At 44.8% G+C, this 15,350-nt stretch overlaps 1 protein-coding gene across 4 annotated transcripts in view; it reads right to left on the bottom strand.

Moving 5' to 3' along the window:
- Nucleotides 1-6,446: 6,446 nt before the first annotated feature.
- rhpn2 (rhophilin, Rho GTPase binding protein 2) overlaps nt 6,447-15,350 on the bottom strand; it is a 71,982-nt gene continuing 63,078 nt past the window's right edge. Inside the window, exons 14-16 of one of the 4 annotated variants that reach the window (XR_016492401.1) lie at nt 13,230-13,385; nt 10,897-11,730; nt 7,805-10,856 (exon numbers count right to left, since the gene is read on the bottom strand). Coding sequence is in view for 2 of the 4 variants with exons in the window: in XM_090223381.1 (XP_090079507.1) it covers nt 11,470-11,730; nt 13,230-13,385 (417 nt within the window). In the remaining 2 variants the exon portion in view is untranslated. Of the gene's footprint in view, nt 11,731-13,229; nt 13,386-15,350 lie in introns of all 4 variants that reach the window. The other 3 variants (XR_016492402.1, XM_090223381.1, XM_090223380.1) reach the window with 3 other exon arrangements.

Genomic DNA, 15,350 nt, shown 5'->3' with positions numbered 1-15,350 from the left:
TTTAAAAACCACCGTGAGGTCTCCGCAGGCTACGCAGTGCCTAGCGTTCCCATGCTCCTAGTGTTCTACAAAGGTGAGAAGGACATGGACACGTTATAGTGCTTTAACCGTGTATATAATCTGGGTTTGCGGAAGGTAAATGGGCAGTGATTCACAGTGGTGGATAGGCCTCAATGTAATACTATACGGGTATACTGTAAATACACATGTAGGAAACAGCTTGGTTCTCTCCTCTCTTCTCAAAGCTATTAAACGTACATAATAGAGAATTAAACAGAGCTTCTTTCATAGTCTTTTATAGAGTAGCAGGATATCAGTTGGAGTAGCAGGATATCAGTTGGAGTAGCAGGATATCAGTTGGAGTAGCAGGATATCAGTTGGAGTAGCAGGATATCAGTTGGAGTAGCAGGATATCAGTTGGAGTAGCAGGATATCAGTTGGAGTAGCAGGATATCAGTTGGAGTAGCAGGATATCAGTTGGAGTAGCAGGATATCAGTTGGAGTAGCAGGATATCAGTTGGAGTAGCAGGATATCAGTTGGAGTAGCAGGATATCAGTTGGAGTAGCAGGATATCAGTTGGAGTAGCAGGATATCAGTTGGAGTAGCAGGATTTCAGTTGGAGTAGCAGGATTTCAGTTGGAGTAGCAGGATTTCAGTTGGAGTAGCAGGATATCAGTTGGAGTAGCAGGATTTCAGTTGGAGTAGCAGGATATCAGTTGGAGTAGCAGGATATCAGTTGGAGTAGCAGGATATCAGTTGGAGTAGCAGGATATCAGTTGGAGTAGCAGGATATCAGTTGGAGTAGCAGGATATCAGTTGGAGTAGCAGGATATCAGTTGGAGTAGCAGGATATCAGTTGGAGTAGCAGGATATCAGTTGGAGTAGCAGGATATCAGTTGGAGTAGCAGGATATCAGTTGGAGTAGCAGGATATCAGTTGGAGTAGCAGGATATCAGTTGGAGTAGCAGGATTTCAGTTGGAGTAGCAGGATATCAGTTGGAGTAGCAGGATATCAGTTGGAGTAGCAGGATATCAGTTGGAGTAGCAGGATATCAGTTGGAGTAGCAGGATATCAGTTGGAGTAGCAGGATATCAGTTGGAGTAGCAGGATATCAGTTGGAGTAGCAGGATATCAGTTGGAGTAGCAGGATATCAGTTGGAGTAGCAGGATATCAGTTGGAGTAGCAGGATATCAGTTGGAGTAGCAGGATATCAGTTGGAGTAGCAGGATATCAGTTGGAGTAGCAGGATATCAGTTGGAGTAGCAGGATATCAGTTGGAGTAGCAGGATATCAGTTGGAGTAGCAGGATATCGGTTGGAGTAGCAGGATATCAGTTGGAGTAGCAGGATATCAGTTGGAGTAGCAGGATATCAGTTGGAGTAGCAGGATATCAGTTGGAGTAGCAGGATATCAGTTGGAGTAGCAGGATATCAGTTGGAGTAGCAGGATATCAGTTGGAGTAGCAGGATATCAGTTGGAGTAGCAGGATATCAGTTGGAGTAGCAGGATATCAGTTGGAGTAGCAGGATATCAGTTGGAGTAGCAGGATATCAGTTGGAGTAGCAGGATATCAGTTGGGGGGGGGTCAATGACAAAAAACAAATCAGATATATTTTTAAGTAGACAAATGTTTCTAATTAAATACATGTACATTTAGTCTCTTTTAGCAGATGCTCATGTCCACGGTGACTTACAGTGTGTTCAGCTACAGTAGAACTTCTCCCATGAAATATCAACATCCAATAAACCAGTGGAATAGAGTACTTCAGGGGAACATACTATTAAAGTACTACTCAAGTAGTTCTTTGGTGTAATCTGTACTTTATGTATCAGAACTCTATTTTTTACTTCACTACATTCCTAAACAAATTGGGTGTCGGGGGAAAACGGTCGGATTAAAAAGTATATTTGTTTAGGAATGTAGTGAAGTAAAAGAAAGTTGTCAAAAAATATAAATAATAAAGTACAATTATATTTTGAATGCTTAGCAGGACTGGAAAATTGTCAAATACACTCAGTTATCAAGGTCATCCCTACTGCCTCTGATCTGACTGACTCACTAAACACACACGCTTCCTTTGGTGTCCTCGTGTGAGAGTGTGCACATTGCTATCAGTCCATTTTTAAAAAACAAAGACAAATGTGGCATCTGGTTTGCTTAAGATAAGGAATTTGAAATAATGTATTTTAATACTTAAGTACAGTATATTTTAGCAATTACATTTTTTTAAAACTTTTATTTAACTAGGCAAGTCAGGTAAGAACAAAAGCAATTCATGTATTACCAGTAAGAAATAACTAATGTGGTATATTGTTTCATTCACTTTTTGTGAGCCGAGTCTGACAACCAAAATACTGTATCACAGATGAGACCAAAATGTTCACCTGCCCCTTTAAGAGCGGCACGTGGTAGTGTCACCAGAGTCATGCCTGTGACTTTGGGATTGAGTCTGACTAGTAGAAGAGATGTTTTCTCTATCCTAGTTGCTGAACCTCAATCATAGAAAATCAACCTGGCTTGTGAACAAAACAATGTAAATAGCCAAGAACCACAAGGACAAAAAGGTTTATATTAACCCCCCCAAACTAGATGCTAGGTTTATATTAACCCCCCCAAACTAGATGCTAGGTTTATATTAACCCCCCCAAACTAGATGCTAGGTTTATATTAACCCCCCATGTACCAAACTAGATGCTAGGTTTATATTAACCCCCCCAAACTAGATGCTAGGTTTATATTAACCCCCCCAAACTAGATGCTAGGTTTATATTAACCCCCCATGTACCAAACTAGATACTAGGTTTATATTAACCCCCCCAAACTAGATGCTAGGTTTATATTAACCCCCCCAAACTAGATGCTAGGTTTATATTAACCCCCCCTAACTAGATGCTAGGTTTATATTAACCCCCCATGTACCAAACTAGATGCTAGGTTTATATTAACCCCGCTGTACCAAACTAGATGCTAGGTTTATATTAACCCCGCTGTACCAAACTAGATGCTAGGTTTATATTAACCCCCGCTGTACCAAACTAGATGCTAGGTTTATATTAACCCCCCCTAACTAGATGCTAGGTTTATATTAACCCCCCCTAACTAGATGCTAGGTTTATATTAACCCCCCCTAACTAGATGCTAGGTTTATATTAACCCCCCCAAACTAGATGCTAGGTTTATATTAACCCCCCATGTACCAAACTAGATGCTAGGTTTATATTAACCCCCGCTGTACCAAACTAGATGCTAGGTTTATATTAACCCCCCCCCCCCTGTACCAAACTAGATGCTAGGTTTATATTAACCCCCCCTGTACCAAACTAGATGCTAGGTTTATATTAACCTCCCCTGTACCAAACTAGATGCTAGGTTTATATTAACCCCCCATGTACCAAACTAGATGCTAGGTTTATATTAACCCCCCATGTACCAAACTAGATGCTAGGTTTATATTAACCCCCCCCTGTACCAAACTAGATGCTAGGTTTATATTAACCCCGCTGTACCAAACTAGATGCTAGGTTTATATTAACCCCCCCAAACTAGATGCTAGGTTTATATTAACCCCCGCTGTACCAAACTAGATGCTAGGTTTATATTAACCCCGCTGTACCAAACTAGATGCTAGGTTTATATTAACCCCCCCCCCCCTGTACCAAACTAGATGCTAGGCTTATATTAACCCCCGCTGTACCAAACTAGATGCTAGGTTTATATTAACCCCGCTGTACCAAACTAGATGCTAGGTTTATATTAACCCCCCCCCCCCTGTACCTAACTAGATACTAGGTTTATATTAACCCCCCTGTACCAAACTAGATGCTAGGTTTATATTAACCCCCCATGTACCAAACTAGATGCTAGGTTTATATTAACCCCCCTGTACCAAACTAGATGCTAGGTTTATATTAACCCCCCCTGTACCAAACTAGATGCTAGGTTTATATTAACCCCCCCTGTACCAAACTAGATGCTAGGTTTATATTAACCCCCCCAAACTAGATGCTAGGTTTATATTAACCCCCCATGTACCAAACTAGATGCTAGGTTTATATTAACCCCCCATGTACCAAACTAGATGCTAGGTTTATATTAACCCCCCATGTACCAAACTAGATGCTAGGTTTATATTAACCCCCCATGTACCAAACTAGATGCTAGGTTTATATTAACCTCCCCATGTACCAAACTAGATGCTAGGTTTATATTAACCCCCCATGTACCAAACTAGATGCTAGGTTTATATTAACCCCCCATGTACCAAACTAGATGCTAGGTTTATATTAACCCCCCCAAACTAGATGCTAGGTTTATATTAACCCCCCATGTACCAAACTAGATGCTAGGTTTATATTAACCCCCCCAAACTAGATGCTAGGTTTATATTAACCCCCCATGTACCAAACTAGATGCTAGGTTTATATTAACCCCCCATGTACCAAACTAGATGCTAGGTTTATATTAACCCCCCCTGATGATTCGGACAGCAACATGAACATGATTTCCTTAAAGCCAATTTATGTTTGATCTGCAGTCGCTGTATGGATGGTGTCACGGAGCCTCCGGAGGCATGCAGAGGTGTGTGTCTGTGGAAGGCAGAAATGTCCCCCTATGGAAGGCAGAAAGATGCTCCAACTCACTGTAGATGTAATGTCCCCCTATGGAAGGCAGAAAGATGCTCCAACTCACTCCACTATGGATGTAATGTCCCCCTATGGAAGGCAGAAAGATGTTCCAACTCACTCCACTATGGATGTAATGTCCCCCCCATGGAAGGCAGAAAGATGCTCCAACTCACTCCACTATGGATGTAATGTCCCCCCTATGGAAGGCAGAAAGATGCTCCAACTCACTCCACTATGGATGTAATGTCCCCCCTATGGAAGGCAGAAAGATGCTCCAACTCACTCCACTATGGATGTAATGTCCCCCCCATGGAAGGCAGAAAGATGCTCCAACTCACTCCACTATGGATGTAATGTCCCCCCTATGGAAGGCAGAAAGATGCTCCAACTCACTCCACTATGGATGTAATGTCCCCCCTATGGAAGGCAGAAAGATGCTCCAACTCACTCCACTATGGATGTAATGTCCCCCCTATGGAAGGCAGAAAGATGCTCCAACTCACTCCACTATGGATGTAATGTCCCCCCTATGGAAGGCAGAAAGATGCTCCAACTCACTCCACTATGGATGTAATGTCCCCCCTATGGAAGGCAGAAAGATGCTCCAACTCACTCCACTATGGATGTAATGTCCCCCCCATGGAAGGCAGAAAGATGCTCCAACTCACTCCACTATGGATGTAATGTCCCCCCTATGGAAGGCAGAAAGATGCTCCAACTCACTCCACTATGGATGTAATGTCCCCCTATGGAAGGCAGAAAGATGTTCCAACTCACTCCACTATGGATGTAATGTCCCCCCCATGGAAGGCAGAAAGATGCTCCAACTCACTCCACTATGGATGTAATGTCCCCCCTATGGAAGGCAGAACAATGCTCCAACTCACTCCACTATGGATGTAATGTCCCCCCTATGGAAGGCAGAAAGATGCTCCAACTCACTCCACTATGGATGTAATGTCCCCCCTATGGAAGGCAGAAAGATGTTCCAACTCACTCCACTATGGATGTAATGTCCCCCCTATGGAAGGCAGAACAATGCTCCAACTCACTCCACTATGGATGTAATGTCCCCCCTATGGAAGGCAGAACAATGCTCCAACTCACTCCACTATGGATGTAATGTCCCCCCTATGGAAGGCAGAACAATGCTCCAACTCACTCCACTATGGATGTAATGTCCCCCCTATGGAAGGCAGAAAGATGCTCCAACTCACTCCACTATGGATGTAATGTCCCCCCTATGGAAGGCAGAAAGATGCTCCAACTCACTCCACTATGGATGTAATGTCCCCCTATGGAAGGCAGAACGATGCTCCAACTCACTCCACTATGGATGTAATGTCCCCCCTATGGAAGGCAGAAAGATGCTCCAACTCACTCCACTATGGATGTAATGTCCCCCTATGGAAGGCAGAACGATGCTCCAACTCACTCCACTATGGATGTAATGTCCCCCCTATGGAAGGCAGAAAGATGCTCCAACTCACTCCACTATGGATGTAATGTCCCCCCTATGGAAGGCAGAACAATGCTCCAACTCACTCCACTATGGATGTAATGTCCCCCTATGGAAGGCAGAACGATGCTCCAACTCACTCCACTATGGATGTAATGTCCCCCCTATGGAAGGCAGAAAGATGCTCCAACTCACTCCACTATGGATGTAATGTCCCCCCTATGGAAGGCAGAAAGATGCTCCAACTCACTCCACTATGGATGTAATGTCCCCCCTATGGAAGGCAGAAAGATGCTCCAACTCACTCCACTATGGATGTAATGTCCCCCCCATGGAAGGCAGAAAGATGCTTCATCTATTCAGTTTATTCACATAGTTTATTGAGATTTAAGTTGACCGAGGACAAACATACATACACAATGATAAAATAACGGACTGTACATCGATCAACAGCAAGACATTGTCCCCACAGCTGTTTTGTATCCGGCAGTAAGAAAGGAGGTACAGAGTGAAACCATGGAAACCAACAGGAGAACAACAACAACGAGGAGTCCGTCCAAAATGGCCTCCTATCCCCTGTAGAGTGAACTACTTCTAACCAGCGCTCTATGGGCTCATTATATAGGGAATAGGGGGCCATTTGGGGTGTACCCCCCCACTGCAGAAAACATGAGGACTGTGAAGATATATTCAATATATGCCTCCCAACAGAAAACATGAGGACTATGAAGATATATTCAATATATGCCTCCCAACAGAGATTATTGATAGTTTATAATCATGCAGTATACTGTACGCCTCCCAACAGAGATTCATAGTTTATAATCATGCAGTATACTGTACGCCTCCCAACAGAGATTATTGATAGTTTATAATCATGCAGTATACTGTACGCCTCCCAACAGAGATTCATAGTTTATAATCATGCAGTATACTGTACGCCTCCCAACAGAGATTATTGATAGTTTATAATCATGCAGTATACTGTACGCCTCCCAACAGAGATTCATAGTTTATAATCATGCAGTATACTGTACACCTCCCAACAGAGATTATTGATAGTTTATAATCATGCAGTATACTGTACGCCTCCCAACAGAGATTCATAGTTTATAATCATGCAGTATACTGTACGCCTCCCAACAGAGATTCATAGTTTATAATCATGCAGTATACTGTACGCCTCCCAACAGAGATTATTGATAGTTTATAATCATGCAGTATACTGTACGCCTCCCAACAGAGATTATTGATAGTTTATAATCATGCAGTATACTGTACGCCTCCCAACAGAGATTCATAGTTTATAATCATGCAGTATACTGTACGCCTCCCAACAGAAAAGCATTTTACAATAATATCTCAACTCAATCATATAAATTCCTACACACATGAAGTCAATATGCCCTTCAATTCATTTTCCTTCATAATAATGTGACTTTATATTTACACATAACTGGAGCAGGATATGTTATAAACTGTACTAGTGAGGCAATAGTTGGAGTACAGTTAACACAAGCATCATAAAAACTGTACAACAACTATTTAGCCACAATTGAGTTCAGTAAAGATGGGACGAGCAACAGAAAGGGATTGTGACTGTCCAACAGGTGTGTTTACAATCAAACCTAGAGTACCTATGACCTGCACACAATGTGCTGCGTTGTAGAATTCAGGAAGCCGCGAGTGGCATTTCCTGAAAGAAGATGAAACGCAGTGAAAATATATCTACATTTTTTTACATACCCCTTTGAAGACAATGATCTCAGAAAATACATTACTTTGCAACAGCCAACAGACTTCACAACTTTACCGTCTACAAACACTTTACAATGTACACACACAGATATTCAGATGTTTCTTGTTGTTGGATTTTTATTACAGAAATAATTTGATTATCAAAACGTATAATAATCTACTTGGTAGATAAGAAAGTGCAACACTGCAGTGTCAGAAAAATGTTCAGGTGGACATCCAGTAGAGACCACTAGAGACCAGTAGAAACCAGTAGAAACCACTAGAGACCAGTAGAGACCAGTAGAAACCCATATAAACCACTAGAGACCAGTAGAGACCAGTAGAAACCACTAGAGACCAGTAGAAACCATTAGAGACCACTAGAGACCAGTAGAAACCAGTAGAAACCACTAGAGACCAGTAGAGACCAGTAGAAACCACTAGAAACCACTAGAGACCACTAGAAACCCATAGAAACCACTAGAGACCACTAGAAACCCATAGAAACCACTAGAAACCCGTAGAAACCACTAGAGACCACTAGAACCCCATAGAAACCCATAGAAACCACTAGAAACCACTAGAGACCACTAGAAACCCATAGAAACCACTAGAGACCACTAGAGACCCATAGAAACCACTAGAAACCCATAGAAACCACTAGAGACCACTAGAAACCAATAGAAACCACTAGAGACCACTAGAGACCCATAGAAACCACTAGAGACCACTAGAAACCCATAGAAACCACTAGAAACCACTAGAGACCACTAGAGACCCATAGAAACCACTAGAGACCACTAGAAACCCATAGAAACCACTAGAAACCACTAGAGACCAGTATAATCACAATGGTGGAATCAAACAGGGACTCTTCCCTTCAATGGAACCCAGGCTTTGCTAAATGAACATGAACCTGTTGTATACTGTTATATTAACGTTAGCATCTGCAAATACACTGAACACCGGAGACAAAAAACAGACAACACAACCAGTCTTTTTCCCTTTTACAAAATAGCCTTCATTTTTAACAGCAAATATTACACAAACATCCACAGAGATAGAACCACATCTGTCCGCTGGTAGGGAGACTTCTCCCTGCTCTACCAAGAAAGGTTGTCATTAAAATGGCTGCCGGTCAGCAGTACAGGAGGAGGGGGGATGGATATTAGTGTTTAACTGCGACGAGTTTCAAAATGGCTGCCGGTCAGCAGTACAGGAGGAGGGGGGATGGATATTAGTGTTTAACTGCGACGAGTTTCAAAATGGCTGCCGGTCAGCAGTACAGGAGGAGGGGGGATGGATATTAGTGTTTAACTACGATGAGTTTCAAAATGGCTGCCGGTCAGCAGTACAGGAGGAGGGGGGATGGATATTAGTGTTTAACTGCGACGAGTTTCAAAATGGCTGCCGGTCAGCAGTACAGGAGGAGGGGGATGGATATTAGTGTTTAACTGCGACGAGTTTCAAAATGGCTGCCAGTCAGCAGTACAGGAGGAGGGGGGATGGATATTAGTGTTTAACTACGACGAGTTTCAAAATGGCTGCCGGTCAGCAGTACAGGAGGAGGGGGATGGATATTAGTGTTTAAAATGGCTGCCGGTCAGCAGTACAGGAGGCGGGGGGATGGATATTAGTGTTTCAAAATGGCTGCCGGTCAGCAGTACAGGAGGCGGGGGGATGGATATTAGTGTTTCAAAATGGCTGCCGGTCAGCAGTACAGGAGGCGGGGGGATGGATATTAGTGTTTCAAAATGGCTGCCGGTCAGCAGTACAGGAGGCGGGGGGATGGATATTAGTGTTTCAAAATGGCTGCCGGTCAGCAGTACAGGAGGAGGGGGGATGGATATTAGTGTTTAACTACGACCAGTTTCAAAATGGCTGCCGGTCAGCTGTACAGGAGGAGGGGGATGGATATTAGTGTTCAAAATGGCTGCCGGTCAGCAGTACAGGAGGAGGGGGGATGGATATTAGTGTTTAAAATGGCTGCCGGTCAGCAGTACAGGAGGAGGGGGGATGGATATTAGTGTTTAACTACGACGAGTTTCATTTAAAGGCTTGTTAGAACTCACTATTACAATATGGCAGAAGCTTAGGTGAGAGCTGTGTCTCGATGGCCCAGAGGTTTTTTGGTTTATTACACTGCGCAGGCCCCCTCTTTTCCCCTCAACCCAGGCCCCCTCTTTTCCCCTCAACCCAGGCCCCCCTCTCCATCCCTCCCTCTTTTCCCCTCAACCCAGGCCCCCTCCCTTCCTCTTTTCCCCTCAACCCAGGCCCCCTCCCTTCCTCTTTTCCCCTCAACCCAGGCCCCCTCCCTTCCTCTTTTCCCCTCAACCCAGGCCCCCTATCTCCCCCTCTTCTCCCTCCCTCCCCTGACATGCCAATAAAATCTAAAACACAGAGATTTCACAAGGCCTACATCAGAACAGCCCACCACACACAATATTCCTTCATATCAACCACAGTAATTGTCTTAACGAGAAATTACACACAAAAATAAAAAAATAAAGAAATCTATTTTCATCAGCTTACAGCGCATTGTGTTAGCCTATCACAACACTCACTACAGACGTATCACTTCCTGGTTTCAGAGTTACATCCTTCACCTTCTACATAGTGGGATATCTACATAGTATAACTTGACATTTTTTACATTAGAATATCAACACACCGAGTATACAAAACATTAAGAACACCGAGTATACAAAACATTAAGAACACCTTCCTAATATAGAGTGACACCTCCATCCTTTTTGCCCTCGGAACAGTCTCAATGTGACAGAACAGCCTCAATGTGACAGAACAGAACAGCCTCAATGTGACAGAACAGCCTCAATGTGACAGAACAGACTCAATGTGACAGAACAGAACAGCCTCAATGTGACAGAACAGCCTGAATGTGACAGAACAGCCTCAATGTGTCAGAACAGCCTCAATGTGACAGAACAGCCTCAATGTGACAGAACAGACTCAATGTGACAGAACAGAACAGCCTGAATGTGACAGAACAGCCTCAATGTGTCAGAACAGCCTCAATGTGAAAGAAACAGCCTCAATGTGAAAGAAACAGCCTCAATGTGACAGAACAGCCTCAATGTGACAGAACAGCCTCAATGTGTCGGGGCATGGACTCTACAAGCTGTTGAGAGCGTTCCACAGGGATGCTGGCCCATGTTGACTCCAGTGCTTCCCACAGTGGTGTCAAGTTGGCTGGATGTCCTTTGGGTGGTGGACCATTCTTGATTCACACGGGAAACTGTTGAGAGTGAAAAACTCAGCAGCGTTGCAGTTCTTCACACAAACCGGTGCGCCTGGCACCTACAACCATACCCTGTTCAAAGACACTTAAATATTTTGTCTTGCCCATTCACCCTCTGATTGGCACACAAATACAATCCATGTCTCAATTGTCTCAAGGCTTGAAAATCCTTCTTTGAAAATCCCCTTCATCTACACTGATTAAAGTGGATTTAACAAGTGTGCCCACAATGGCACCCTATTCCCTATATAGTGCACTACTTTAGACCAGAGCCCATAGACCTCCAAAGTACTGCACTATATGGGGAATAGGGTGCCATTTGAGACCTTAACACAGTATTCTCTAACCCAGTAGAGTGTCTGTACAGTCCAGTATGTTTCCTTCTCTAGTAAAGAGCGGAGTCGTTGTAGGAGCTGGAGGAAGGGAAGGTGGGACAGGGTTTGTTCCAAGGCAGTGTTCCAGAGTAGTCTGCTGTAGGGAGGCTCAGGGTGCTGGAGCTCTTCAGGTGGTTCTTCACGCCCCAGGACAGGAAGGAGCCCTTCTTGGTCACCTTGCGGCCCTTGGGGCTCTTGTCGTCGTCGAATGCCAGGCAGATCATGGAGTAGGTCTTAGATATACCTCCGCAGTACGTGGCACTCTTAGTGGGCTGAGGGAGGGAGGGAGGGAGGGAGGAGAGGAAGATGAGGGAGAGAGAGAAAGAGAGGGAGAGAGGAGGGGGGGAGAGAGGATATTACTACAGGTAAAGACTAAACATTTCAAATTTCTACTTATATGAATTAAACTGTATGAGTTTTACAAATGTTCCCCCAAAAATCAGGGTATTGTCACATAATATAAAACGCTTCCTGCAGTAGTTATCCATTTGACTAAATGAAAAGAAGAGCACATTCAGATGGGAAACTGCACCTTCTGTATGTAATCACCAAGCTGAGAGAGAGAGGAACTCCTCATCACCAAGCTGAGAGAGAGAGGAACTCCTCATCACCAAGCTGAGAGAGAGAGGAACTCCTCATCACCAAGCTGAGAGAGAGAGGAACTCCTCATCACCAAGCTGAGAGAGAGAGGAACTCCTCATCGAGAGCTGAGAGAGAGGGGAACTCCTCATCACCAAGCTGAGAGAGAGAGGAACTCCTCATCGAGAGCTGAGAGAGAGAGAGAGAGGAACTCCTCATCGAGAGCTGAGAGAGAGAGAGAGAGGAACTCCTCATCGAGAGCTGAGAGAGAGAGAGAGAGGAACTCCTCATCGAGAGCTGAGAGAGAGAGAGAGAGGAACTCCTCATCGAGAGCTGAGAGAGAGAGAGGAACTCCTCATCGAGAGCTGAGAGAGAGAGAGAGAGGAACTCCTCATCGAGAGGTTAGAGAGAGAGAGGAACTCCTCATCGAGAGCTGAGAGAGAGAGAGGAACTCCTCATCGAGAGCTGAGAAAGAGAGATACTCATCGAGAGCTGAGAGTTTGACAGCACTGATAACAACTTAATGCATATCGCAATTGATCTGCCATCGCCTGTCGGTCACCACTGAGGAAACAGAAAGGGTGACCGTCCAGGCATCCTCAGGAGCCAATTAGAACCTTCCAGGCTTCCTCAGGAGCCAATAAGGACCTTCCAGGCATCCTCAGGGGCCACTAAGGCCCTTCCAGGCATCCTCAGGAGCTACTAAGGCCCTTCCAGGCATCCTCAGGAGCCACTAAGGCCCTTCCAGGCATCCTCAGGAGCCACTAAGGCCCTTCCAGGCATCCTCAGGAGCCACTAAGGCCCTTCCAGGCATCCTCAGGAGCCACTAAGGCCCTTCCAGGCATCCTCAGGAGCCACTAAGGCCCTTCCAGGCATCCTCAGGAGCCACTAAGGACCTTCCAGGCATCCTCAGGAGCCACTAAGGACCTTCCAGGCATCCTCGGGAGCCACTAAGGACCTTCCAGGCATCCTCGGGAGCCACTAAGGACCTTCCAGGCATCCTCGGGAGCCACTAAGGACCTTCCAGGCATCCTCAGGAGCCAATAAGGACCTTCCAGGCATCCTCAGGAGCCACTAAGGACCTTCCAGGCTTCCTCAGGAGCCAATAAGAACCTTCCAGGCTTCCTCAGGAGCCAATAAGAACCTTCCAGGCTTCCTCAGGAGCCAGTCAGAGCCAGAAGGCGGACCTTACCATGGGCAGGCCGCTGTCCATCAAGCTAACAACGCGGATGTCGATCCCGTCCTCGTTCACATCCTTCAGCAGCCGCATCACCTCGCTCACTACCATCCACTTACAGTCCGCGTCTCCCACGGCAACAATGTAGTCCCCCTCTTTCAGCCCGTCGACCTGGTAACAGAGAGATAACAACATTTAGTCATGAACAACAGGTGGAAGGAGGTTTTTAACAAGGGGGGAGGGTCAGTCCCAGAGATAACACTGGCTGTCTGAAATGGCAACCTAAATAGGTCTCTCCCTCAATTCAATTCAATTGGCTTTACTGGCATGGGAAACATGTTAACATTGCCAAAGCAACTGAAATAAAACATAAAAGTGAAATAATCAAAAATGAACAGTAAACATTACACTCATGGAAGTTTCCAGAAGAATAAAGACATTTCAAAATGTCATAAGTCCATTTACAGTGTTGCAACGATGTGCAAATAGTTAAAGTACAAAAGGGAAACTGAATAAAACATCCATATGGTTTGTATTTACACTGGTGTTTGTTCTGCAATGGTTGCCCGTTTCTTGCTCAGTTCTGGCATTTAGGTCACCAGACTACTAAATGCCCCTGGAAATTATTGATTTCCCTTCTGGCATTTAGGTCGCCAGACTACTAAATGCCCCTGGAAATGATTGATTTCCCTTCTGGCATGTAGGTCGCCAGACTACTAAATGCCCCTGGAAATGATTGATTTCCCCTCTGGCATTTAGGTCGCCAGACTACTAAATGCCCCTGGAAATGATTGATTTCCCCTCTGGCATTTAGGAACGCCAGACTACTAAATGCCCCTGGAAATGATTGATTTCCCCTCTGGCATTTAGGAACGCCAGACTACTAAATGCCCCTGGAAATGATTGATTTCCCCTCTGGCATTTAGGAACGCCAGACTACTAAATGCCCCTGGAAATGATTGATTTCCCCTCTGTCATTTAGGAACGCCAGACTACTAAATGCCCCTGGAAATGATTGATTTCCCCTCTGGCATTTAGGAACGCCAGACTACTAAATGCCCCTGGAAATGATTGATTTCCCCTCTGGCATTTAGGAACGCCAGACTACTAAATGCCCCTGGAAATGATTGATTTCCCCTCTGGCATTTAGGAACGCCAGACTACTAAATGCCCCTGGAAATGATTGATTTCCCCTCTGTCATTTAGGAACGCCAGACTACTAAATGCCCCTGGAAATGATTGATTTCCCCTCTGGCATTTAGGAACGCCAGACTACTAAATGCCCCTGGAAATGATTGATTTCCCCTCTGTCATTTAGGAACGCCAGACTACTAAATGCCCCTGGAAATGATTGATTTCCCCTCTGTCATTTAGGAACGCCAGACTACTAAATGCCCCTGGAAATGATTGATTTCCCCTCTGTCATTTAGGAACGCCAGACTACTAAATGCCCCTGGAAATGATTGATTTCCCCTCTGTCATTTAGGAACGCCAGACTACTAAATGCCCCTGGAAATGATTGATTTCCCCTCTGTCATTTAGGTCGCCAGACTACTAAATGCCCCTGGAAATGATTGATTTCCCCTCTGGCATTTAGGAACGCCAGACTACTAAATGCCCCTGGAAATGATTGATTTCCCCTCTGGAATTTAGGAACGCCAGACTACTAAATGCCCCTGGAAATGATTGATTTCCCCTCTGGAATTTAGGAACGCCAGACTACTAAATGCCCCTGGAAATGATTGATTTCCCCTCTGGCATTTAGGAACGCCAGACTACTAAATGCCCCTGGAAATGATTGATTTCCCCTCTGGCATTTAGGAACGCCAGACTACTAAATGCCCCTGGAAATGATTGATTTCCCCTCTGGCATTTAGGAACGCCAGACTACTAAATGCCCCTGGAAATGATTGATTTCCCCTCTGGCATTTAGGAACGCCAGACTACTAAATGCCCCTGGAAATGATTGATTTCCCCTCTGTCATTTAGGAACGCCAGACTACTAAATGCCCCTGGAAATGATTGATTTCCCCTCTGGCATTTAGGAACGCCAGACTACTAAATGCCCCTGGAAATGATTGATTTCCCCTCTGGCATTTAGGAACGCCAGACTACTAAATGCCCCTGGAAATGATT

The sequence above is a fragment of the Oncorhynchus mykiss genome, chromosome 26, assembly GCF_057628025.1.
Source record: "Oncorhynchus mykiss isolate SJ-2025 chromosome 26, ASM5762802v1, whole genome shotgun sequence".
In the NCBI taxonomy this organism is placed as follows: domain Eukaryota; kingdom Metazoa; phylum Chordata; class Actinopteri; order Salmoniformes; family Salmonidae; genus Oncorhynchus; species Oncorhynchus mykiss.
Note: the sequence above shows the minus strand (reverse complement) of the source record. Positions and strands in the feature narration are given on the sequence as shown.